Source organism: Sinocyclocheilus grahami, unplaced genomic scaffold, assembly GCF_001515645.1.
Source record: "Sinocyclocheilus grahami isolate Dianchi unplaced genomic scaffold, SAMN03320097.WGS_v1.1 scaffold871.1, whole genome shotgun sequence".
NCBI lineage: Eukaryota > Metazoa > Chordata > Actinopteri > Cypriniformes > Cyprinidae > Sinocyclocheilus > Sinocyclocheilus grahami.
Genome location: NW_015506050.1, coordinates 96,552 through 123,960, shown reverse-complemented (window position 1 = coordinate 123,960; position 27,409 = coordinate 96,552). Strand labels below are relative to the sequence as shown.

The 27,409-nt window shown below is 36.4% G+C and overlaps 1 protein-coding gene across 1 annotated transcript in view; it reads right to left on the bottom strand.

Annotated features, from left to right (window-relative positions):
• LOC107563373 (lipid droplet-associated hydrolase) overlaps window positions 1-22,452 on the bottom strand; it is a 40,525-nt gene extending 18,073 nt beyond the window's left edge. Inside the window, exons 1-3 of the mRNA XM_016248231.1 lie at window positions 22,375-22,452; window positions 21,337-21,531; window positions 10,240-10,374 (exon numbers count right to left, since the gene is read on the bottom strand). Coding sequence (XP_016103717.1) covers window positions 10,240-10,374; window positions 21,337-21,531; window positions 22,375-22,402 — 358 coding nt within the window. The 5' untranslated portion in view covers window positions 22,403-22,452. The remainder of the gene's footprint in view (window positions 1-10,239; window positions 10,375-21,336; window positions 21,532-22,374) is intronic.
• Between the last annotated feature and the right edge of the window lie 4,957 nt (window positions 22,453-27,409).

Sequence of the window (27,409 nt, the reverse complement as noted above, 5' to 3'; positions counted from 1 at the left end):
CATGGTGGCCAGGACTGTAGCCAGTACTTTCATCATGACCTAGAACTAATAAATACAGCAAATAATATAATTAGACAAAGCTGCCTAGTTTGATCGATTGTGGAGCTCCGATCACAGCTGAATGAGAACTGTAAAGGATCCAGAAGACACATTAAATTGTTAAGCTCTCCATATAAGACGTTTTCTTTCATCATCTTGATCTTGTTCTTCATTATTTCTTTGGAAGGGAGTAAAATTACGCTCTATTGAACAATCGCAGTAACTGGAGATCCTGATAATGCTTGGCAGGCTTTGATATTAATATCTTCCTACAGGTGCTGAATTCACCAGTATGAACCCGAGAAAGGGTAAGAATTAGAAAGACAATGGAGTGCGCAGAAACAAAGGAATGACAGAAGAAGAGAGAAGAAGCTGGACTGAGGTGGGGTGAGGCTGAGGCATTTATCACTATGATGAGTTATGGGAGCAGAACTGTTAATGATGAGACAGGGGGAGAGAGGAGTACCAGAGGGGAGAGAGAAATAACTCATATTAGCTTCAAGACATAAATAGACAAAGTGCTCCTTCATGAGACATCTCACAATATATGGTTCCTGGAGCACTCTGCATCTTCTCCTCTTTCTAAAATAATAAAGATATCTCAACTGACGTAGTTGCACATGGCTAATTACTTAGACCTGTTTTATGATGAGATGTGCTGGAACAACAAATCCTAAGGGTCTCGTGGATTACCTTGGATTGGACTGTTGTTGAAAGACAAATTAATATATTTTTATAAATTGTCGGCAACACATAGAGAAGGGACACTCTCAAATATTTTCTTTTTTATTTAAAAAAATAAAAAGTGATAGATTTTTTTCCCAAGGAAAGTGACTTTCATGAAGTGCAATACTGTAAAAGAGATCTGCTACTTCCATGAACCTTCAAATTTATACAGAAGATAAAAACAGATTTCAAAAAGGAAAGGATGTTGGATGGGGGTGTTAGAGGGTGAGCAGGATGGATGGAGGAACAGGAGGGGGACCACTAAGACCAAAAGGAGTGCATATGACCTTAAGGTACAGACACATGCAGGAGAGATAAAAAGGAAGCCGAAGAGAGGAGGAACCAATGAAATCCATTCAAAAGGTTCAAAACATTAAATCATTTTCATTGCATAAAATACCAGTGGATGTACAAGAATGATAAGACAGGGTAAAAAAAAATAGAAACACATTCGGAGACAAAACGCAAGACTGAAAAATCTACATGCCATGTGCAATACAGCTTAAAGCTGGGTTTGGGGTTTGATGGACAATTGCTAAGGTACTAAGATGGCAAATTCACTGCCAAGCATTAACATATCAGGGTCACATGGTGTGTGCTGTAAAAGAGAGAAAATAAGACTTGATTATAGATTCACCAGCTAGAAATAAGATGAATAGCAAACAAAAATATGTATGGAGAGGTTTTCGACATAAGAAAAGTTCACAGAACAAATCAGCTAATGTACAATGTGTTAATGTATTATGAGTTATGATTTCACAAACAACTGTCTGAGTCTGCTCAATCTAGAAATCTTTCTGGGAGAGCCTAAAATGTTAATGTTATAGGCTATACATACAGTAATGTTCTCCAAGAAATTAATCATGTTATCATTCTATTAAGCAAGGACACAATAAATCAATCAAAAGTCATTAAATTAATCAAAAAATAAAGAGATGCATCAGTACAGCAGCACAACTGCTTTCAAGATTGATGATATTAAGAAATGTTTCTTGAGCAGCAAATCAGCACTAGAATGATTTCTGAAGGATCATGATGTGACACTGAAGACTGGAGTAAGAGCTGCTAAAATGTTAGATTTGAAATCATAGGAATAAATTACTTTTTAAAATATATTTCAGTAGAAAACATGTATTTTAAATTGTAATAATATTTCACATTATTACTGTTTTTACTGTATTTGTGATCAAACAAATGCAGCATCAGTGAACATAAGAGACATCTTTATTATAACTATTTATTGTATATGACAGGTTTGGGACACTGAGTAGGACCTTGAAAGGGACCAACTCTACAGCATACACATAATTTCAGAAAAAAGTATTTAACCAATAATATTTTTTTAAAGGTACTGACAGGCACTCAATCCAGGGCTATTTTCATTCATGAATGTAAGCGAGAGATCAGACACTGAGCAATGAAGTCAGTGACCTGTGCATGCACACACATTTGGCTCTCCCCAACCACTCCTTACCCCTCATTTCCCATTTTCCAAATCTGATCTTGATTTTTTCCCGAAGGTTCCCACTGAAGTTTGCCTACAAAAGGGCCCTACATGTTTATCTACCAGCACAGAGGGGCACTATGAGCTCAGAGCCCAAACACCAATGAGAGCAGTTTACACATTGAGTGGCCTCTCAGGATTACCTCATGAACATTTAAGACTATCCTACTCGAAAAACATACAAAACCTACATCCAGCTACAATGACCTACCTACAGTCACCTATATTAAAGAAATCTTTAACTGTGGGAAAGATGGTTAGACAAAATAAAAAAAACTACAAATACAGTGGGTACGGAAAGTATTCAGACCCCCTTAAATTTTTCACTCTTTGTTATATTGCAGCCATTTGCTAAAATCATTTAAGTTCATTTTTTTTCCTCATTAATGTACACACAGCACCCCATATTGACAGAAAAACACAGAATTGTTGACATTTTTGCAGATTTATTAAAAAAGAAAAACTGAAATATCACATGGTCCTAAGTATTCAGACCCTTTGCTCAGTATTTAGTAGAAGCACCCTTTTGATCGAATACAGCCATGAGTCTTTTTGGGAAAGAGGCAACAAGTTTTTCACACCTGGATTTGGGAATCCTCTGCCATTCCTCCTTGCAGAGCCTCTCCAGTTCTGTCAGGTTGGATAGTAAACGTTGGTGGACAGCCATTTTTAGGTCTCTCCAGAGATGCTCAATTGAGTTTAAGTCAGGGCTCTGGCTGGGCCATTCAAGAACAGTCACAGAGTTGTTGTGAAGCCACTCCTTCGTTATTTTAGCTGTGTGCTTAAGGTCATTGTCTTGTATATATATATATATATATATATATATATATATATATATATATATATATATATATATATAAGGCAATTTGGACTTCATGTTGATTTTAAAGCTATATAGATTTATCCTATAAGAAAGCCAAAGAATATCCTTCTGGATATGGAACAGGAACAAAATCAGAGCAACCTGTAATGGGTCCAAAGAAGCATTTATGCAACATGGCAAACACAAATTCCTCAATATAAAATAACGATCTGTTGGCAAGAGCAAGCGATGTATAGGGAGCAGGCTGTTAAGTGATTATATCCCCCTCTCAAAAATGTGCAATAAATGTGTGGTGCATGTTTCATCCAGGGATCAGGTTACTGAATATTAATGTCAAGAGGAACCACAACAGAGTGGTGTTACTGAATAAAAATGGGTTGATACAGCAGGCTTGTCCTTTTGCTTTTGTAAGTATGCTCAGAGAATCTTAAAAAAAAGAGAGAACTGCAAGTATTTCAAACACAGGAGAATGCTGTTTGCATGTAAAGATGCTTAAAGATATACATGAAAATGTATTCATACTCAGGCCATCCAAGATGTACAGTGGTGTGAAAAAGTTGTCCTGTTACTTTCTTTCTCATTTGTTTCTGAATTTCTTTGGATCTCGGCATGATGTCTAGCTTTTGAGGATCTTTTGGTCTACTTCACTTTGTCAGGCAGGTCCTATTTAAGAGATGTCTTGATTGCGAACAGGTGTGGCAGTAATCAGGCCTGGGTGTGGCTAGAGAAATTGAACTCAGGTGAAATAAACCACAGTTTTAACAGGGGGGCAAACACTTCTTCACACAGGGCCATGTAGTTTTGGATTTTGTTTTCCCTTAATAATAAAAACCTTCATTTAAGAACTGCATGTTGTGTCCACTTGTGTTATCTTAGATTAATATTTAAATTTGTTTGATGATCTGAAACATTAAAGTGTGACAAACATGCAAAAAAATAAGAAATCAGGAAGGGGGCCAACACTTTTTCACACCACTGTAGATGAGATTGTTTCTTCATCGGAACAGATTTGGAGAAATGTAGCATTTGCTCTCGATCACCAAAGAATCCTCTGCAGTGAATGGGTGCCGTTAGAATGAGGGTATAAACAGCTGATAAAAACATCTCAAAATAATTCACAAGTAATGTAATTAATCAACAAACTGAATGTTTGTAATAAAAATTAAAGACATATTTTGGGCATTTTTGCCTTTATTATGATAGGACAGTATGTAGACAGGAAGCAAAGCTTGAGAGAGAGAGAGAGAGAGAGAGAGAGAGAGAGGGGGGGACGGGATTGTGAAAAGTCCACGAGTCTGGATTCGAACTTGGGACACACAAAGCGCAACAACGCTCTATGTAGTCATGCTGACATTTTGGTGGATTTGGATGATAGAAGACAACAAGGGATGGACTTTTCACTGGGGGAAGCATTATTATGGATTATGGACTGGTATTATTTGGCCAGAAGCGACAGTTTAAATTTAAAATGTTTTATTGATGGACTTGTTTTTTTGCAAACACAGCTTTCTGCTTCACAAGACATTCATTGGTGGACTGGAGTCATGTGGATTACTTATGGATTATTGTGATGTTTTTAATCAGTTGTTTGGACTCCCATTCTGACGGCACCCATTCACTGCTGAGGATCCATTGGTGAGCAAGTGATGTAATGTTAAATTTCTCCAAACCTGTTCTGATGAAGAAACTCAGTTATATCGAGGATGGCCTGAGGGTGAGTAAACTTTCAGCAAATTTTAATTTTAGGTGAACTATATAGATGCATAAGAATGCATCTACATCAGCCTCTACTGCCAAATACAACCAAAATACAACTAATGTAAAGGCCATCTTTAGCATTCAAAATGAACAGTTACAACCAACCAACAATTATTACAAAGAGGTATTAGACAACTCTTGTTTTAAATGCTATATGTTTAAAAAGGGCCAATAGGCTTCCCACTAATGCCCATGCCTCCAATCAGCAAGACAAACATGAAATCCAACCTGACTACAACTGGTCACAAAAGGTCACATCAACCAAACTGCTCAGAACAATCTATTTCCCTTTTACTATACCACAGGCAATCTTACAAGAACGAGGGAAATTCCTTTTTTTATGCCTGCTTTAATAGCCTGGGCATAAATGGAGGGTAATTTAGTCATATCAGAGAAGGGAAAGTAGATTTTGAGTAGTAGCTCTCTTAACACGCTCTGACAAAATGAATGAGATGTGTAGGTCTGGAGGACGGCTTGACCCAGGGCAGGGTTATTGACATTGGCAAAGTCCAAAATGTTCCCCATGTTTGCATTAACAGATATTTTTGCTGTAATCAAAAGGCATCAATCACGAATCGCCAACCACAGGAACAGTTCCTCCACAGAGATTTGGCATGTTTACCCCACTACCATTTCCCCCTGCTTTTGTTTATGTTTCCAAGACACATGGATGTAATATCACTTAATATATGCCATTAAATACGACTAGCCCTGTATTGCCAATGGGACTGAAATGTTTGGCATTGAGAGTTTAAGATCTCATCAATGAACTCAATGAAGTCTCTGGATGAAGTGAGGTTTCTGTGGGTTCCGAATGGCTGTGCCTGCTGCTGACCGCTGGCTGACCAAGAGCCCTTTGAACAGCAGTAAATCAATGGGCAGCATTCACATGGAAAGCCACCAGTGACTTCTGGACAAGGAAGTTGAATTTGAAAACCTGAAGCTGTTTGAAGGGTCATCATAAGACGAAACCGCAAACTAGATCTGATGCCCAAGTCCGTGATGCCATCGTCTTACGGAAACCAAATTCTACAATCAGCTTTTCGAATAGTTTAAATAGTGAATTTCAAAGTAATAAATGTAAATTTAGTTAATTTAAAAATTATTTTAAATTAAAAAATAATTTAAACCAGTGTTATTTTAGTATTATTTATATACTATCATAGTTTTTACAAATATGTTAAATTAATGTTTTCATTTAAATGTTATTTTAAGTCATTTGTATTAGTTTTTTAATCACTATTTTCATTTATTATAGTTTTAATTATTTATTTATTTACATTTAGTAATTTTAGCTCTTCATCTTATTTCAGTTAGTTGCCATTGTAACATTTAATTTTTGATCAGTTTAAATAATTTTATCTGATATTTACATTCTATTTTATTTTTATTACAATCAACAAAATAGTTTTTAACAGTTTTAGTTAACAATAATAAGTTAATAACCCTAATTATTTACATATTAATTAGATAATTTCTGTTCCACTAGTTTCCATAAACAGAAGGTAGTCCCGCCCTCACGTTGTGCCATTGGTTGAGCCAACATTGCCCTTTTAGCCTGCAAAAAAAAGCATCTAAATAATTACTGAAAGAAACTATCCAAACAATGAACAATCACTTAAATAGTTCATTTAATCTAACATTAAAAAAAAATCTGCACATGCCTGCATTATAAAAAACAAAAGCTTTCGAGGATCTCTTTAGGAGTTTTCAGTTGATTACAGTCTGATATACTAAATCCTCAGCAATGTGAAGCAACACAAGCAGCTATTTCCTCGGACAGGGGCATCTGCGAACCAAATGGCAGAACATGATGAGGGATGGATCATTGAGATGAACCGTGGAAAGAAAAGCCCAGCGTGTTTGATACCGCCCTGCTTAAGACGGCCATTGATTGTAATCAAGAATGTCACTCAAATAGCGAGATTGGGGAAATGAAATATAACTTTTAATTGCATCCCCTCTTTCATCTGCACTGGCTTGGCAAACGCCTGCCGCTTGTTGTCATCTCTTGGCACATTTGAATCCGCTGCTGAGTTTTGACTTTTAATCATCCAGCTTGTGATTGCACAACATGATATGAACAGCAATGAATGTCATCGTCTGTTGTGTGAGCCAGAGATCAGCTGTCTGTCACTAAATACTTTAAGACTGTGATTCCGGTAAAAAGTATTCCATGTGTTCACAATAAAAAAGCAATTGTCTGATACTTCAGTTTGTAAAAATAATATATACTGAACAAGCAACAAGATTGCTGAAAATTTCAGATGCTCTGCAGGAAGTTTTGTTCTGCCAGATCTACTGATTTGATTTTGGTCATTTCTGCTAATCTGGTGGCAAATACACCACAATATGACATACTGAGAAGTGCAAGCTTGTCTGTCCGGACAGTAGACCTGATGTGACCAACGTTCACCTAGACTGTCCAATCCATCAAGCGAGCCAGTAGAAATGCTGTTTTTGGAGATCCCAGCCATCTGCATGTGGTTTGTCTTATTACAGGTGAGGGCTTGGTAATGTCTTTCCCACATAGCGAGTTCAATAAAAACATCCATGCTGCTTAATGGATGAACATGCTGGACATTCATATACTGGTTCAGGCAGAGGAGGGAGACACGGCTTGGCTCGTTCGTCAGTCCCCAATGCATTCCACCTTACTGTGCGCTCTGTGAAAGGATTCCAGGAGGAGCATCCCGCAACCTGACAGACACTACAAACCAGCATATCAGTCTGGACAGAGTACGGCGGTGTCTGAATCTGTCTGTCGGGGACTTCAAGGGCAGTGTTTGTTTGATACAAGAACCTGAACCATGCAATATTGCGAGAAAAAGAAGCGATAACCAAATGCAATATTTAAAAAAATAATTAAATCAATTAATATTTTATATGAATACAATTAATTATTAAAAATAATAGCATTTATAAATTATAGTCGAATAATGAGAATACATATTATTAATTAATAACAATTATATAATAATAATAATATCTTGAATGGTAAATAAAGGGGGAAACCATCTAAAAATTACAAAATTATAAACAATTATTCCCCTAAATAACCAAAGTCACTTAATTATCTGCTGCCATCTACTGTCTCATTTATAACAGTGGTAATGACATAATGCTGAGTGAGAGGACAGCAAACAGTGCTTTCTGCAGATCACTCTATGATCGTTCTCTCTATGACATTTATGTAAAAACAAAAAGCTTTAAGAAATGCTTAAATGTTATCTCATGAGAAGAAAAACTATTTTGACCATCTGCAGACAGATACTTGTAATATAGTTCACATTTGAAAAGGCTGACACTCTGAATTAACTTTTAAAACGACAAGCTACTTTGAAGTCCATGAACAACTCAGAATTGGGACAGATCATATGTCAACCACTTACATGATTGTCCTTCTTTGTTCTCAATATGGGCCACTTCTGATCACTTCACCTTCAGAAGGACTGTACCGTAACTGTATGTTGGATTTTATACATCTGTTAGTCATGGCATAGCTGAAATAGCCAAATCTGAATAATTAGAAAGCAGGTGTCCACATGTACTTTTGGCTGTGTAGTGTATGAAAAGAGGAAAATATCCCACCTTCAATCATATCATAGGTTTCTGGAGGCATACAGTGTCCAGCATGGCTCACAGCCCACACTGGATATCTCCGGATGAACGTCTGATACAGCGTCCACATGTATGTTTTGTAGAAGCCCACCACACCTGGGTTACCTGTGGAAAGGTGAAAACTAAATTTAGCTAAATTTTCACTTCAATATAAGGATTGTTGTAAGACATGGTCTTCATTGTTTAGACAAGAGCAGACGTCTGTTCCAGGTCTGCTGACGTAGCTCTGCTGCTCTTCACAGATGAGGTTAACTGCGAGTGAGGGGAGATAAGAAGATAAATGGCATCTCTGATACCCAGCTGCCTTCAGTGCAGAACAATGGTCACTCTGTGTGGTCACAGGGAATTCACTCACTCGCTCCAAAGAGCATCGATGGGCCACAGCCTCACAGGCTGATTCCTTTACCATAATTGTTGTGTGTGTCTGTGAGGTGAGAGTACACGTAAACGAATCACACCAATGTTTCAATAATGTTTGAAGTGTTAAAGAATCACCCATCATTGGAGATAAACTAATTTTGGGACTATTGCGAGTTATGTAAATGTAACTCCAGGGTACTACAATCCAGGCTAGATAGTAAACCAAATTTTTACGCAAAACACAATATACTCTATAACAGCGGTGGCGAACTCCGGTCCTGGAGAGCCGCAGCCCTGCAGAGTTCAGCTCTAACCCTAATTAAAACTCACCTGCCTGTAGCTTCCTAATAACCGTTCAGACCTTGATTAGCTTGTTCAGGTGTGTTTGATTAGGGTTGAAGCAAAACTCTGCAGGGCTGCGGCTCTGGAGACACGGCTTGGCTCGTTCGTCAGTCCCCAATGCATTCCACCTTACTGTGCGCTCTGTGAAAGGATTCCAGGAGGAGCATCCCGCAACCTGACAGACACTACAAACCAGCATATCAGTCTGGACAGAGTACGGCGGTGTCTGAATCTGTCTGTCGGGGACTTCAAGGGCAGTGTTTGTTTGATACAAGAACCTGAACCATGCAATATTGCGAGAAAAAGAAGCGATAACCAAATGCAATATTTAAAAAAATAATTAAATCAATTAATATTTTATATGAATACAATTAATTATTAAAAATAATAGCATTTATAAATTATAGTCGAATAATGAGAATACATATTATTAATTAATAACAATTATATAATAATAATAATATCTTGAATGGTAAATAAAGGGGGAAACCATCTAAAAATTACAAAATTATAAACAATTATTCCCCTAAATAACCAAAGTCACTTAATTATCTGCTGCCATCTACTGTCTCATTTATAACAGTGGTAATGACATAATGCTGAGTGAGAGGACAGCAAACAGTGCTTTCTGCAGATCACTCTATGATCGTTCTCTCTATGACATTTATGCAAAAACAAAAAGCTTTAAGAAATGCTTAAATGTTATCTCATGAGAAGAAAAACTATTTTGACCATCTGCAGACAGATACTTGTAATATAGTTCACATTTGAAAAGGCTGACACTCTGAATTAACTTTTAAAACGACAAGCTACTTTGAAGGCCATGAACAACTCAGAATTGGGACAGATCATATGTCAACCACTTACATGATTGTCCTTCTTTGTTCTCAATATGGGCCACTTCTGATCACTTCACCTTCAGAAGGACTGTACCGTAACTGTATGTTGGATTTTATACATCTGTTAGTCATGGCATAGCTGAAATAGCCAAATCTGAATAATTAGAAAGCAGGTGTCCACATGTACTTTTGGCTGTGTAGTGTATGAAAAGAGGAAAATATCCCACCTTCAATCATATCATAGGTTTCTGGAGGCATACAGTGTCCAGCATGGCTCACAGCCCACACTGGATATCTCCGGATGAACGTCTGATACAGCGTCCACATGTATGTTTTGTAGAAGCCCACCACACCTGGGTTACCTGTGGAAAGGTGAAAACTAAATTTAGCTAAATTTTCACTTCAATATAAGGATTGTTGTAAGACATGGTCTTCATTGTTTAGACAAGAGCAGACGTCTGTTCCAGGTCTGCTGACGTAGCTCTGCTGCTCTTCACAGATGAGGTTAACTGCGAGTGAGGGGAGATAAGAAGATAAATGGCATCTCTGATACCCAGCTGCCTTCAGTGCAGAACAATGGTCACTCTGTGTGGTCACAGGGAATTCACTCTCTCGCTCCAAAGAGTATCGATGGGCCACAGCCTCGCAGGCCGATTCCTTTACCACGATTGTTGTGTGTCTCTGAGATGAGATTACACGTAAATGCATCTCACAAGTGTTTGAATAATAATGTTTGAATTGGCTAAGTATTAAAGAATCACTCATCATAGGACATATTTAAACTAATTGTGGGAATATTGTGAGTTATGTAAATGTAACTCCAAGGCACTACAATCCAGGCTAGACAGGCTAAACCAATTAACATGCAAAAAACAATATACTCTGACATTACAAAGTAAGCAACAGAAAACTCTAAATGGTCCCATATACTATACAATGCAAAATAAATAAACTAGATCAGTGTGACATACTGACATATGAAAAAACTTGTATAAAGAGACCTGTATAAAGAGAATATAAAGCTCAGGTTTATTCGAGGGACCAAACTGAGCAAAAATATGAAACGAGGTACAATTGTAAAAAAAGTAAGATGAAATTCTGCTTGTAATGAGAATCAAATAGATTTTTTAAACAGTATAGCACACTACAAATATCAAAGCATTGTAGTGTCAAATGTGTGGGGTAAAACATAATGCAAACAATACAATGATGACTAAGAGATGTACAAATAAACATTTTTCAAAAGTTTGTTGTATCATATTTAATTTTTGTACAAAATAATGTATAAATAATCAAGTTGCCTCTTGTTTAAATTAAAATCTTGGTCTCTACCTCACACAAGCTGGTGTAACTCCAAGGCACTACAATCCAGGCTACACACTTTTTGCCATAGCAAATCAACAAATTTCAAGTGTTCATCTTGAAATGTTAAAAAATAACAATATAAATGTTATTAATATGTTTACTTTAGCTTTTACAGCAAAAAGACATGTGTACCATGACCTGAAGGGGGTTGTTTTTGGACATTTTCACACTAGACTGTCCTTTACTTGCTAAAAAGTATGTACCGTCTCTCAGAGGGCAGAAGGAATGAAGTAGATTGTGCGCAACAGGTTTTCCAGCAGTTTTGATCATTTTAATATTTTAGAGGCCTAGGATCAAATATGACAAAATAGGCTTTATAGGGTTAAAGTAGGACTAGTGAAGCAAAGTTCTCCACCGTCTGTCCCAGTCTTCACAGCAGGGGCTGTGTTCGCTGAGATACGCTGCACTGATGTGAGCGGCGAGGGCCAACAGCAGCCCTTCCGAGCTCTTTTCAAACTGATTAAATCCATTTGTATGTTTTTATTCATGCTGAGGGTTCCCAAATCTCTTTCAGATGGAACTTGACATGCTCAAAGTCCGAACTGCTTCAAGCCAGTGTTATTAGAAATGGCAGGTTTTTCCCAACCAGTCACCACAATAAAGTCACAGGCTCTCTCGCTCTAAAGGCAGATGGAATCAAAGAATGCACTGTCACACATGGGCCCACGGATAGATTTCATCTATAGGGGCAGGGGAGGTGGAAAAGGAGACAAGTGCTCTACAGCTTTAAGCACCGCTCCACCCTTATCTAGCCGATAATTACATCCGCTTTCCAATTTTTCTGTCCCCACCGTAGGTGAAAATGCTGCACAAAACTGAAAGCAATAAAATCACAGACAATCAGATTAATTTTCACTATCTGGGACGCGTTGTTGGCCCAATGAGATTTCATTTTGGGCATGATTACTCTGCTCAGAGAAACCAAGCAACCAACAAAATGCTTTGTTTCTTGACATGACGCAGCTGTGAAGAACAGAAACTGAAATTCAAGGGAAAATCTTCCCTCATGTCATTCCAGACCCGTATGACTTTCTTTCTTCCATACAATGAAAGTGGATGGAGATCAGGAGCTGTGATGCTCCACAAAGGATGCATTGTAAAAACCGTCCATATAACTTATTCATTCTGAAACAGCTAATACAGGTGCATCTCAATTATATATATATATAAAGTAAACTAAATGTAAAAACAGGAAAATAAGCTGAACAATTAAATATCCAGTTTCAACTAATACCAATAAATTCAAAATAGCAATATTTAAATTAAAAATCTAATATAAGCCAATAACCAATATATTGTGCATCCCTACCAAATAGCCATGATCACCATTCACTTTCATTATGTGGAGCTTGGAAACGTCATTATAAATAACTCAATTATGACTCTATTTTAAGGTCCAATTCTCGCTTTTAACAAACCATTAACTATGACTTTTGCCTCGATAAACTCCTAATTTGCTGCTTATTAATAGTTAGTAAGGTAGTTGTTAAGTTTAGTCATTGGGTAGGATTAGGGATGTAGAATATGGTCATGCAGAATATGTGCTTTATAAGTACTGATAAACAGCCAATGTGTTAATAATAGGCACGCTAATAAGCAACTACACTCTTAAAAATAAAGGTGCTTCAAAAGGTTCTTCAAGCGATGCCATAGAAGAACCATTTTTGGTTCCACAAAGAACCATTCAGTCAAAGGTTCTTTAAAGAACCATCTCTTTCTTACCTTTTTATAATCTGAAGAACCTTCTTTCGCCCCAAAGAACCTTTTGCGAAACAGAAAGGTTCTTCAGATGTTAAAGGTTCTTTATGGAACCATTTAAACAAAAAGGTTCTTCTATGGCATCGTGAATCACCTTTATTTTTAAGAGTGTAGTTAATGGTGTCACTGGTCCCTATACTAAAGTGTTATCTTTGGTTTTTGTGTGTGTATATACCAGGGAAATAGAAGATCTCCTCCCCTTGGTAATTGTGTCTGTTCCGTTCCTGTGTTAAAACTATAACAGCCTCTCTATATGGACATCACAGAGCTTACAGTGAGACCGAACTAGCATTTGCCTCAGTGTGGGGAGAAAGAATGCAAAGGAGGCATTCCTACCAGAAAAAGACGACACAAGCATGAGCTATCCTCTCCTCTCCCACACGTTATCATTTCCCCCTCTCCCTGAGTTCATAAATTCAGGGCTGCTCACCGGGACATTAAACAGATACCCTGCCTGCCGTCTCTGACCCCAAGGCTGCCTTGACTACCACACCACTGACGTAGCCCTGCAGGTGCAGGACGCACTCTCACATTGTCTCTCCCTCGGTCTCTCACACACACACACACACACACACACACACCCCATCCTGTTTGCTTACCAACCAAACCGATTCACAAATACACACGAGGGAAGCCACTAAATCAATGCATAAACACCAGCAGTGATGTAGGACCCTAGTGGATATCAAAAAATAAAATAGAGTTGAAAATATTGAGTAACTTGGCACTCAAATAAAGAGTCTCCTTCTGGTTTAGTTTGTGAATGTTGCATTAAAGCATCATTGAGATACTATTATAGTTTTGAATTATGTTTTATTTATATATTTATTCTGTTTTCATTTTAATTTTAGTTAAAGTTTTAGTAGTTTTATTTTTTGATTTTGGAAGTTTTATTAGCCGTTTTAATGTTTTTTTAATTTAATTAAATTTTTTTAAGTTAAAATAAAAAAGAGAAATATTGCTTTTGGCAACAAGCTAAAGTAAAATAAGTTTTTTTGTTTTCATTTTATTTCAGTTGAAGTTTATTCTATTTCAAGGAACAAATGTTTTTTTAACAGTTTTAGTTAACTATAATAACCCTGCATTAAACAGAAATTTTTGCATTTAATCTTTCATAGAAAATGTCTGTCAACAGATACCACCATTTAATAACATTAAAGTGCAGACAAAAACAGGAATGGAGTTAAACAGGTTAAGGAGACCTGCCGTAAGGAAGGCATTAGCAAGTGTTGGAATTCGTTCATGCAGACAGTGTGTGAAGTTGTCTTTAACTTATTAGCTCCAACATGCCATAAAGCTGATCCAGTCTGCAGAGAGAGAGGAACAAGTGAAAATGCTTATTGACTCTGGCAAACATGCAGACACAAGGGTGACTATAGCCAGATCTCCTGACAGATTGCCCTCTGAGGGTTGTTTCAATCTATTCAAGAGGTATTGTAATCCAGGATAAAAGGCAGTAGGGGAGTTGTCAACCTCAGGAGGTGGAAAAGTTTGGATGGATGAGGAACAATTTACGAATCAATAAAGAATACCACAACAGGTATTTTTAATATAACAGTCAGTTTAAACTCAATTGGCCCAGTAAATACGCCTTACTGTATTGTCTGAGTTTACGAATACTATTCAAACAAACAAGGGAAACAGCACAAAAACTCAGATTTAATACAAGCATGTTCCGTAAAATGTTTAAATATGTAAAGCACACTAATAAATAGCATTTACACACATTTGTGCTTTTTGTGATTGTGAGGCCGTTTAGAAAGAGTTAGAAAGAAACCATCCTACATGTGAAAGTCAGAAAAGCTTCTATTATAAATGGGCAATGGGGAAAAACACTTTTATTCAGTAAGCACACATTAAACTGATCAAAAGTAACAGTGAAGTCATTTATACAAATCTATTTCAAATAAATTGTTCTTTTGAAATTGCCATCTATCAAAGAGTCCTGGAAAAATTATCAAGGTTTCCACAAAATATTAAGCAGGACTCTTTCCAACATTGATAATAATAAGAAATGTTTCTTGATGACCAAATCAACAATTTATTACATTTTAAAATCTATTAAAATAATAAAGAGTTAAGGACTCGCTATGCAAGACTAGAGGGGAGGGTAAAAGGTCATTGCTGGACTGGCAATCAAATACAACCTCCGGGTAACATTCCTAAAAGCATTATGCCAGAAATCCCAGAAATGCATGAAAAAGCAAAAATAATAACCTCCTTGGCAAGCCCATCGTAACTACTCATCCACCTGCTCATCAAATGCTAGCAAGAGAATCGTAATTGCAGAACGTTCATATCATTTTATATTATTGCAAGGTGGTCAGCAGAGTTGGCTGGAGTGGAGTTGTTCCATGCATGAGCCATGAAAACTGACATAAACATTAGTTTCCGTATCCAAAAAGAGAGGGAAACCCCTGGGAAACTTTTGGTGATAAAAAAGGCCATGTTATTAGGAACATAAGTTAGAGTAAAGTTCACACTGATTAACTCTGTGAACACAATGTGCCTCAACCTCAAGTGGAAACCAAGATACTGTCTAAAGATGGCAAAGGAAAGAGGAATCTTTGTAAGATTATTATGAATTATCAAACAATGTGATACTGTGGGCTATTGGATGCAGCTGGTGGGACAAGCAGAGTGCTTTGCACAGCAGGTTTCTGTAAATCAAAACCATCTGGATAGCTATCCCTGACCCATTGAACATCTCTGTGCTTTAAATAGGACTCATCATAAGCAATTTTTCTTCTTTTAAAATGATAAGGGGCTGAACAATTTTCTTTTACAATTCAATATATAAAATAGCCTTCCTTCTATTTATAAATCATTATATATTCTTCAAGGTCAGACAAGATCACCTTTAAGTCCATTGTACTTTAGCTGAAAACATGACAATTTGTTATTGACAGTGGGACATTTAGATAAAAACATATCTAAAAAAACTTTTGATATGGATACAATATGAACAACATGTAGATAACAGTTTAAGGATCCCTCAGATATTGGTCTAAAAGCTCACTAAAAGAAAGATTTCAAATAGACAGTTCCTATAAAACAACAAAGTAATCGCTAAACTGACTGCTAAACTAATTAATGTTAACTGGCTAATTTCAGTGCTGTACTATTACTGTTCCACTGAAAAGCTTTCAAAATAGGAAATAACATGAAACACTTCATGTTCAGCAGGGGACATACAATATCAGCAATAGCACAGCAAACCTGCTGCCATCCAGTGGTTTAGTCAGTTAACACGGTTAGCATGCTATGTGAACTGAGGTGATTTAGCATTTATGCATCGCACACAAATCTCAGCATGCCTGTTTCTAACAGGACTCAATTGGAACTTGACCTTTTTGGGAGATATATGCCTTAAATACATAAAAAGACCCTGAACAATTTGTATTTTGAACAATACTAACTATTAATGAGTAACAATCATTAATAAATACAGATCTTTCTGGGAAAGCATGATTGCTTTGTTACACCATGCAATAAAAAGGTTAAATTTGGTATCATTTACACTAAGCTGGGGTAATAAGACTATATCATGTTAAAAAAAAGTTTTCTAATGGCAAATAAAATATTATTTGTGTTTGTATCCTTTTACTTTCCTCAGTCAGTGCGCTAGTTTCAAGAATACAACACTGATCCTCATTCTTACAGAGTGAACACATTAAAACAGTAGCACCTGTGCCGGCCCTGGAGGATATAAGAGCCAAGGGAGCCTCTGGCCAGACTGCAGAGATTATTGCCGTTATCTCTGGAGAAAAGGGCACAGGTTCTACAATAACAGTGTCGGTGTATGGGCTCTCCATTTCCCATAAAGAGTCTATTGAGCATAATGCTCAGTGACATTCAGAGCCTGGTGAAAAGTGGCCCTCTTTAAGGTCATCAGTTTGACCGTGCTCTCTCTGCAGGACATCTGCAGTTGGGGTTTCTCTTTTTTTCAATAGCTTACGTCAGGAATTTAAAGGGGTCATCCGATGCCCATTTTCCACAAGTTGATATGATTCTTTAGGGTCTTAATGAAAAGTCTGTAACATAGTTTAGTTAAAATTTCTCAATGGTAGTGTAAAACACCTTTTTTACCCTGTCAAAAACAGCTCTTTTCAGAGCAAGCCGTTTTGTAGCATTTTCCTTTAAATGTTAATGAGCTCTGCTGACCCCCCCCCTCTCTTTCGAGCCGCTCTCTGAGGGACTGTTTACTTTAGCTGCATTCATCATGAAACTTGCTAATTAGCACATTATAAGGAAAGTCGATTTGCAAAGATTCATTAAAAACCTTATACTCACTTCTTCTGGAGGTGAAGCTGGATCACGAATGATTCGCGCGAACAAAGATGCATTTATGTAGATCGGGGGCGCATTCCCTATGCAATCCACTGCGGCTCAGATGTCGGGAGTAAATGACGACTGCTATGTTCATTATTACATCCAACAACAGAACACCTCAAACGCTTTGGAGACAATCTTGTCTGACTGATGACAGCTCACTCAAGGTGGGTCTAAGGTAAGACACCAGTCCAGTCTGTGCTGAAACGCTACTGTCAATCAAACTATTGTGGGAGGGGCCTGTCTGTGTGACGTCACACAGACAGGGATCTGAGATTGGCTCGATTTGAGAACGGGGTAAAGATTTTAGTAGATTTAAAAAAAAAAAAAAACACTGGGGGGATCTTTTACATTATAGGGTGGATGGGTACACACACTGCCAACACACATTTCAGTTCAAACAACTTGTAAAAGTGCATGTAGCATCGGATGACCCCTTTAAAAAGTGCTATATGTACCACTGTCATTTAAAAAAAAGACTGGTCAGTACTTTTTTTGGTTAAAAGAAATAAATTAGTACTTTTATTCAGCAAGGACATTCAATTGATCAAAACTGACAGTAAAGACATTTATAAAGACGTTCATCAAATGTTACAACAGATTTATATTAAAATAAATGCTATCCTTTTGGACTATTTTTCTAAGAATCCTGAAAAAAAAGTTTCACGGTTTCCACAAATATATTAAGTAGCACAGCCGTTTTCAACAGTGATAATAATAAGAAATGTTTCTTAAGTAGCAATTTAGCATATAAGAATGATTTCTGAAAGATCATGTGACACTGAAGACTGGAGTAATGGCTGCTGCCTGAAAATTCAGCTTTGCATCACAGGAATAAATTACATGTTTAAATATATTCAAAAAGAAAACAGTTATTTTAAACTGTAATAAAAGCATAAAAGTTCTTTCAAAAACAATACAAATTTTTTTACCAACCCCAAACCTTTGAATGATAGTATAAATCGTTAAAAAATGAGAATAAAGAGACTTTGTCACCTTACTATTTTTGGAGATGGATAAACAAAGAGGAACTGGGAGACGAGATTTCGTAAGTATGAAATTTGGTGACAGCATAAGACACTTCACTGACAGTTAAACTGCTTTAAGAAGACAACTATAAAAAACATGTGCTATGCAGTAATTCAATGAATCATGAACCCATGATGACTGCCTGGACATGATGGCTTTCAGCAAAACTAAGCTGTCTTTGTTATGAACATTCATAAACAGCAATGAATGGGACTAGACCGTTCAATCTTCAAAAAAAGTATCATAAAATCGGCATAAAATTGGTTCATATAACTTGTGCACTTTACTCCAACAGATTCATATTGATGAACAATTTGTTCTTTGGAGGCAGAGTTTTTCAATTAATTGGTAAATTTGGCTGACAAAACGGGCCTGATTTGTTAACGAACATAGTTTTTCTGACAAGGTGTAATAATCTGAAACAATATTTTTAGTGCTTAACATCTGCTCCTGAGCTACACAGCTTTTCCATGAAGTCAATGTGCTAGAAGCTGCTGTCAGGGGAAGAATGGTGGCCCGTAGAGCCATTTTCCACTGGGGTTTTCCTCTTGACCCAGGGCCAAGTGTAAAAAAGGTAGACTCCCAACTGCGCTGAACTTTTCCTCATATCCCCTGCATCTGTTGGACTGTGTTATGTCCAATGCTTCAGATAGCTGTGACGCACTCACGCACCTGTGTACCAATCACTGCTATACAAATTTGGCTAGTTCCATTAGTTATGTTTATTTATGCCTTGGAAACCAAAACCTAACACAGCTCAGTCTACGATATGCATTTCATCTCAAGACAGGTTTATTTGGTGCTTGGTCTTAATTATGGAAGTGAAGTCATAGGCTTTGAAGCTGAGCAAAACTTAAAAAAAGCTTTAAAGTTCATGCAAACAATGCCTGACATTCAAAATGCAACTTTCAAAAACAATATATATAGAAACCGCAAAATAAAAAATAAAACAGGCAGTGTACATAGCAATACCCAAGTTGGATATTTTGGGCTGTCTCAAATATAAATAATAATATAATATAATATAATATAATATATGTCATCGTGCAATATATATTAAAAAGGGCCGAATATGTATTTTTACATGAATGTTTGGCATTGTTGAATCATTGAGTTGAAATTTTAAGTCAGAAATACAAGTCCTGGACTAGCATGTACTAATTAAGTGGAGCTAAAAGGAATAAAATACAATTTGTAATATAATATAAAAATATAAGATATAAAATTTTATTTTTAAAATATTGTATTTTAAAATATAAAATATATTATAATTAGGGCTGACGATTTAACAGGTTAAATGAGCGAGATTTCAAAATAAATGTAAAGACAGAGCCTGAAAGGGGAACAGAATCTCGTGACAGACACAGTGATGAATGTGTGTTTGCAGTACACAAACCACGGTTAAGACAGGTGACTCCACTGTGATGGGTCTCGCTCACGCTCGCGCTCTCTCTCTCTCTCTCTCGCTCGCACACACACACACGATGCGCAAAACTCCGCATTTGAACAGCCAATGGCAAATACTTAAACTAATAACAAAACAGTAGCTGATTCAGAAGCGCCAGATTGTCATAGCAAAGTCAGAATTACCTCCTCTCCTAGGTTCACGAAACGGTCGTCCATAAAATGCATTGCTGTTCTGTTGTAAGTAATCTTAAAGATTCCTAAATGCATCTACTTTCGGAAGGCCAAATAAAGCGCTTTTGCTTTCGCCTAGAAACAAAACCTAGCGTCTCCCTGACATGGCTGCTTCAACACTAACTACGGTTACTGAAACCACGCCTTCTTTCTTTGCATGAACATTTGGGTGGCATTATGAAAATATTTCCACATAGTGAGGTAGATATGTGGGGGCGTGTTAGAACGAGTCGTTTTAGGGGGGCGTGGCAGAGTCTTAACTTTGATAAAGAATATCTCTTTGGTTTTGAGACTTTAGTCTTTGCAACTTCAGGGCTCTTATCTATGCACAATCAGCTTGTAACACTCCAAAGAGAAAGGAAAACTTGAAATCGCACGAATATGAACATGGTTTTGCGCAGCTCGTCAGTGAACAACGGCTCTGTGTAGTTAATGCTGCTCAATGTGAAAGCCCGCAGGTGATGGAGATTTACCGCTGATTACAGAACTGGCTTTACTGATAAGATGCGCGTTAAATATCGCATGCGATTTATCGTGCAGCCTTTAAAAAAAACATTAAAATTAAGCGAAATGAAGGCATTTAATGCATCTGCCCCGGCCTAGACCTGTTGCTCACGAACATGATGCAGGACGACTCACTGCACAATGTAGCCTTTATATGATCATAAAATTCAAGATAAGAGGGCAAAAAATGCCCCTGTGGGTTTTGTCTTAAATAATTTGATACCGTTTAGCAATATCTCACGAGCAAGAGTGCTGTTTTTCCCAATTGCAAATATTATATTGATTTTATTCATCAGTTCAATAAAAAAAGAAGTTAATATCGTGTTACCTTTTGGAAACAATATTGTCGGTATTGCCTGTTTTGTTCAATTTCACCAATGAAAATAGTTCCAAACAAAGCCACAGCAGAACTGTTATGCCTGTCTGAGCTACACACAGCACTGTTTGTTACTGAATGAATCCACATTTTTGAACTAATCAACTGAGCTAGTGATTCAGAAATATTACTTATTTTAGAATACATTCAAAATTCTATTTTATTATATTTTAATATACAAACAGTATATTAAAATATAAAGTAAAGTCTGAACTGTTCTTTTTTCCTAATTTACATTAGCCAAATATATATTGAAATCTAACTATAATACAATATTGTATATTTAGACTTCTTGACAAGTGGAAAACTTGACCCATCCTACCTGGAATGACAAGGATGAGCATTTTGGGAGGATTGGGGCTTTTGCTGGCAGCATGCAGGTCTGTTGGTCCATATTTAAGCAGCTCTGTGATTGCTCCTCTGCAGTACACATACTCTACAGAGGCGTCCTCTCCAGGCCCCCCCGATCCTGGACTGCACATCACATCAACCGGATCAGCTCCACACAGTTCTGGGCCTAAATATAGAAACCAGACAAAAGCGACTGATTATATTATATAAAACCAACCACAATACAACTAACCAATAAGAGATAAATGTCAAAAGGGAAGGTATTAAAGTAATATATCATATTCAAAAATTATTAAAGCAATTTTCTTAATCAGAGAAAAAAAAGATCAATCTAATAATTAAGACTGCAACTACAAGTTGCTGATTAAATGCACAGAAAAACACAGCTAAAACAAATGTTGAATCAGCCTTTATTGATTATGGTCACAAGCTGTAGAACTGTCCCAGAATCCCTGCAATCAGTTCTCAAAAAGGCAGCAGAACTGCTGTGTGATGAAAGTCAACCTCTGACACCTAATGCCAAAATGACAGCTTGCAACACACTGAACATTGGAGTTTAGAGTCTGTTATCTTGTTAAGTCCTTTGTTCAGATCATTCAGTTCAGCCACAACATGCATTCAGAATCAACAGAATAGAATAGAATAGAATAGAATAGAATAGAATAGAATAGAATAGAATAGAATAGAATAGAATAGAATAGAGCAAAGCAGAGGTAATTTACACTCAAGCATCACTGACAACTTTTTATTATCTAGAATCAAAGCTTGTCACTGGATAATGTCTTATTGACATGTCTAAATTATGAAGGTCTTACTCTTCAATATAATCACTAGTAAATCCGTATAACGCTCATTCATAAATCTACCTACGACTTTAAACACAAAGTTCAAAGCTTTAACACGGCTGTGACATTTGAATGACTTCATTGCATTTCTTACTGACAGACGATATTCTTTTGAGTGTTTGTGAGCGGAGAAGGTTTGTAAGAAGAGATGTAATGACATTTACCGGTAATCTTCCCCAAGGCAGGTACCATTAAACCCAAGGAGCGAAACGCTTCCTACTGTTTCTTCTCCTAAAGATTTCAAAGTCTGAGAACCAACGGAAGCTTATATCGCCACCTATTGTACTGTATGTACTCATTCATCGACACTCATTTATTTTAACCCTCTATAGACTAATTGTGAATTTACAGCTTAAAAAATAATTGACTTTATATTTTACATATATTTAGGAATAAAAACATTTTCCAAAATTTGTTTTCTTCATCTGACCTTTGACCTTTTGACGTTGTCCCATTAGGGTAAATTATTTTTGGCAAATTGTCTGAAACTTCACACACAATCAAATGCTTTTTCACTATCTGAAAAGAAGTGAAAAGGTATCACTGTTTCAAAAAACATTAAAAATCTTTATGAACATTCCATTTTTTTCTTGTGCTGCTAAAACTTGACACAAATTCGGATGCAATTTCACTGCCTGAAAACCATGTCTTAGTGTTTCAAAAGCATTAAAACAACTTTAACATTGTGTTTCATCTTGGAATTTCAAATCAATTATCGTAGCATTATCTTCTTTTTCAATATACCCCACACGTCCCACACATAAGTAGATGTTGACTTGTGCAGTCATCATTTGGAGCATTGCTGCCTGTCAGTATAGTAATGCCAATAGACATTGGCATCTTGACCTCTGGTTGTTGTATGGATCACATCTTTCAAACTGGTATACAATAATACCCAAGTACCCAAATGCCTGACTTCCACAACAACCTATTATTCATCACTGCCCTCACCCTCATTGCTTCTATCCTCCTTGGTCCTCAACAACTTGTTTTATTACTACAACCTGATTTTCTGATGCGCTCATATCACTATCATCAATACTTTCTGAAATAAGTACAGAGTTGTCTCTCCATCTTCCAAAAATCTTTAAAAAAGGAACCTAAAACACATGCATAAAGGCTATAACACTGCCCGCCAACGCTGGTCAATAGTGCCAGCTACACACAACATGCATCACATAATAGGACTTTGCCAGTTATGCATGACGCTCAGATTTGTTGGTCTCTGAGTTGTTGTTTTTATAAAAGTGCATTAAAAATGACAAAAAAATTTAAAAAACACATATTTTTTATAACTTGAATTTATATGTATTTTCTAGTCTAAAATGAGCTCACTGTGGAGCCTTGAGAGCATGTGACCTACCATGTGCTAATGTCTCCTTTACTACTTAGTTACCAAAAATGTAAAGCACATGGCTAATAAATTTAAATTTTACTGGTTGACGGGGATGTCATTTGACATCACTAAAATAAAATTTTGTTGGTTGAATATTAATGTTGTATTTTAAATGCAATTTTGCTTAGCATCATTTATAAATGACCATATCCCATAGAGGGATAAGGAATCAAAAATAGAGGGGTTTGCTTATATATAAGCATATGCCATTATTTTTCTTCATAATTTTTTTTCTAATTTATTTATTTATCATTTTAACTTGACTTTTTATGCCTCTTTTTATTCCTCCGCTTTTGATTGATTTAACACTATTGATTTTAATAAAGCCGAACCTTGTCAAACTTGTTCTCAAAAGCACACACTGATGTATCTTGCATTCTTGCAAAAATAATTTCATAAATTTTAATTTCAATAGATATGAAAAGAAAAGAATACGGAAATAGTCTTTTATTGTGTAGGCCTATGTCGTTTACTGTGCACTTTTAGCCATGGAAAGCAGCGTTTCTCAATTTTAATATATAAAAGGTTAGCATCGTTTGAATTCTGAGTTTTGAAACATTGCAGACTGTGAAGCCAAGGATACACAATGTGCAACGATGCAGTGTTATTTTTAGGGGCTCTTCACACAGAAAGCGATTTGAAATCCACTCCGCTGCTTTTCTATTGCTTTTCTATGTAAACATGCACCAACGATACATGAGCATATTTGACCGTTGAGCATTGCTTCTTTTGTAAAAATGTTACTTTTAAAAGTCTTGGTTGAAGAAATTTCACAGTGTTTTTACCATTCCACTACCCTGACTGCTCCTCACATTTTTAAATGCAAAAGCGCGTTCTGTGTTAATGGCCGGTGTGACGTAAAATGCAACGGCTAGTTGTTTAGCAACAAGCCACCAATCAGAAACTGAACAGCACTTACCTCTTTAAATATTTACACACTTTGTATAGTCATAGAAACTTCCATGCTCTGTATTTTAAATCTTATTGCAGTTTGAGTGATGATCACTTGATTCTTATGATCTGAAAAGTGTGAAAAGCTTTTTAGGGTGTGTTTTAAACAGGAGGAAATAATATTTTCTGGTGCAAAGATTGTCAGATCACCCCTGACCCCCACAAACAGTATTAGGTCTCAAACATATGCTTATGGCATTGCTCTGAAGAGCATTGCTCATATACATACTATGTATGTCTGCAGAGAGTATGCCAAGAATTCCATGCTTCAGACCTGAAATTCTCACATCTCAATCTAATCAATAATAATGATATTTTACTGGAAACATATGTAACATTTAACCACACACACAGTCAAACACATTTTCACCAAGCTGCTTGAGGACAAACGGGAATACTCAGTGCACCTGTGAAAACACAGTATCAAAATATTGGTAGAGAGATCTGTTGTTTAACTATGAAAAAAGAGAGATTATAATGTTAAGTATTTCCTGAATATATCTTGATGCATGACAATGTGAATATCAGTCATTCATATATCCATAACACAGCAGTTTTTCTTGGTATATTAGCTCTTTTTTTCCTTTTTACCTAAGATAATTAATCAAACGTTTCACAAGACTTGAAGACTGAGGACACAAGACCGGAGTTCAGATGTGATTACAAGAAATCAGCTATATGTGCTTTTGATATTCATATGAATTCATAAACAGAAAGAGGCATAACACATTAACTTTACAGAGAAACATAGAGAAATGTCAGAAATTAATGCAATTTCTTGATCCTATAAACGTGATGTTTGTCTAAAGATAAACTGTGAAGAAATAACTTAGTTTTTTAGGCCAAGGCCAAGCAATCACACTGATTTGTACTGCAAAAAGTATGAGCATGAAAGGCTGTTCATATTTAATTTGAAGGTTAATAAATTGATTTCATGATAGAAAGGTGAATGTAATGACAGATGAAGGAAGAAAGTGAAAAAATATATAGAAACAGATGTACATTATTAAGTTGAATTGTTTCATTGGCATTGTCCCAAATAACATATTATCTCAGTCTGCTTCACTTTTTAGTCCATGACTACTAATGATTGATTATTGAATGCAATAGTTGCAATGCAATTCCAGTGGTGAAAAATCAATACTGCTATCAAAAAAGCTGGTGGTTCAGTCCAAAGACGTTTTAACATAGAAAATGGGGAGTTACTAAACTCACAACCCTGATTTATCACCATTATAAAGCTTTTATCATCATTGGAATCAAATCAATAAATTAATTAAAGGAGACCTATTATACCCTTTTTTTTATTTTTACAATTTGTAATATAAGTCTCAGGTGTCCCCAGAATGCGTCTGTGAAGTTTCAGATCAAAATACTCCACAGATCATTTATTATATAATTTTAAAAATGCATATTTTGAGTAGAAGGAGAAACAGGCTGTTTTTGTTGTCTCTTTAAATGCAAATGAGCTACTGCTCCCTGCCCCATTTTTCAGAATAGGTCTGTGCCATTACAGCTGGTATCTCAGATATGCTAAAACACATCTGTTTGGTTTTGATTATCATGTCTATCATTAAAGGGGTCACATCTATTCAGACGCATAAACACATTGCATTACACCAAATACACAAAATAACGTTCTTTGTAGCAACGTCATATGACCCCTTTAAACCATATTAGTTTAAACTTCTGATATACAATTTTCTGAGCGCACATCCAAAGCACTCACACAGAAAGCGGCTGTCACATGGCATATGAGTACTAAACTAGGTTCTCTTTCAAGTCTTATTGCGCTTAAACTGTCAAATACACACAAGTTTATGTTAAAAACACGAGTTACAAAAAAAGTCAGTTATGTCTGTGCAGGTAAACAGCTGGGGAAAAAATTGCATGTTTATATTAGATCAATGTAGCAGCAGCATAATATACAGTAAAGAAATCAATAAATCCACTGCTCTCTTGTCTTCTCTGAGGCTGGAACTCTAAACAGTGTTCTGCTCGTCAGTGCAGCCAAAGACAGAACAGCTAGCATGCTTTGCTTGAACTTTTGCCATGGCGTTAGAACTGGTACACTGTTGTCGCTTGCGAAAACACAATGGCGGAGCAGTTCATGGAAACTTGCAGATTAAGGGGCAGTAATATTATAATAAGATCCCCTTTTTATGTCACGGGGGAGCGAAATCTGAGTGGCTCGTTATTTCACAAGCTTACAGAGAAAGGCTTACCAAAAAAAATTTACTGGGTTATTCTTTTTCACATTTTCTCGTTTGGTAGATGCACCGGGGACCCGATTATAGCGCTTAAACATGGAAAAAGTCAGATTTTCGTGATATTTCACTTTTAAATTTCTTGTTGTATTCAGGGTTACCAAGGAATTAATTTAGAGATTTATGCCTCAGGCATTTTTTACTGCTCTGTGACAATTTCTACTGTTAAAATAAGAAGAAACTGTTTGCTCATTTGATCAAATATTTGAAAACAAAAAAATTAAAAAAGAATAATAATAAAACAATACCCGAATAAAGACAGCTTTATTTTGCATGGAGCACCTCATGCGGTTGACTATTTTGCATCACATGACCAGCCATGTACAAACCAATTCATCTCAGTAACCAGTAATCTCAATGCCATTGGTAGCTGAAAATATTTGTGATGCCGCATCCACACCTCTAGTTGTCAGACGATTATTGTCCAGAGCATGTTATCAGTTTTTTTAAACACTGACCACTTTGACTGAAAGGCATTGCTTCGTTTCAAAGCAGCTTCCACTCTGACACACAAGTGCCTGGAAATGTTTCAAAATTCCAAGTGCCACACAGAAAGGATTCACTCTGCTGCCATATCTGTAATAT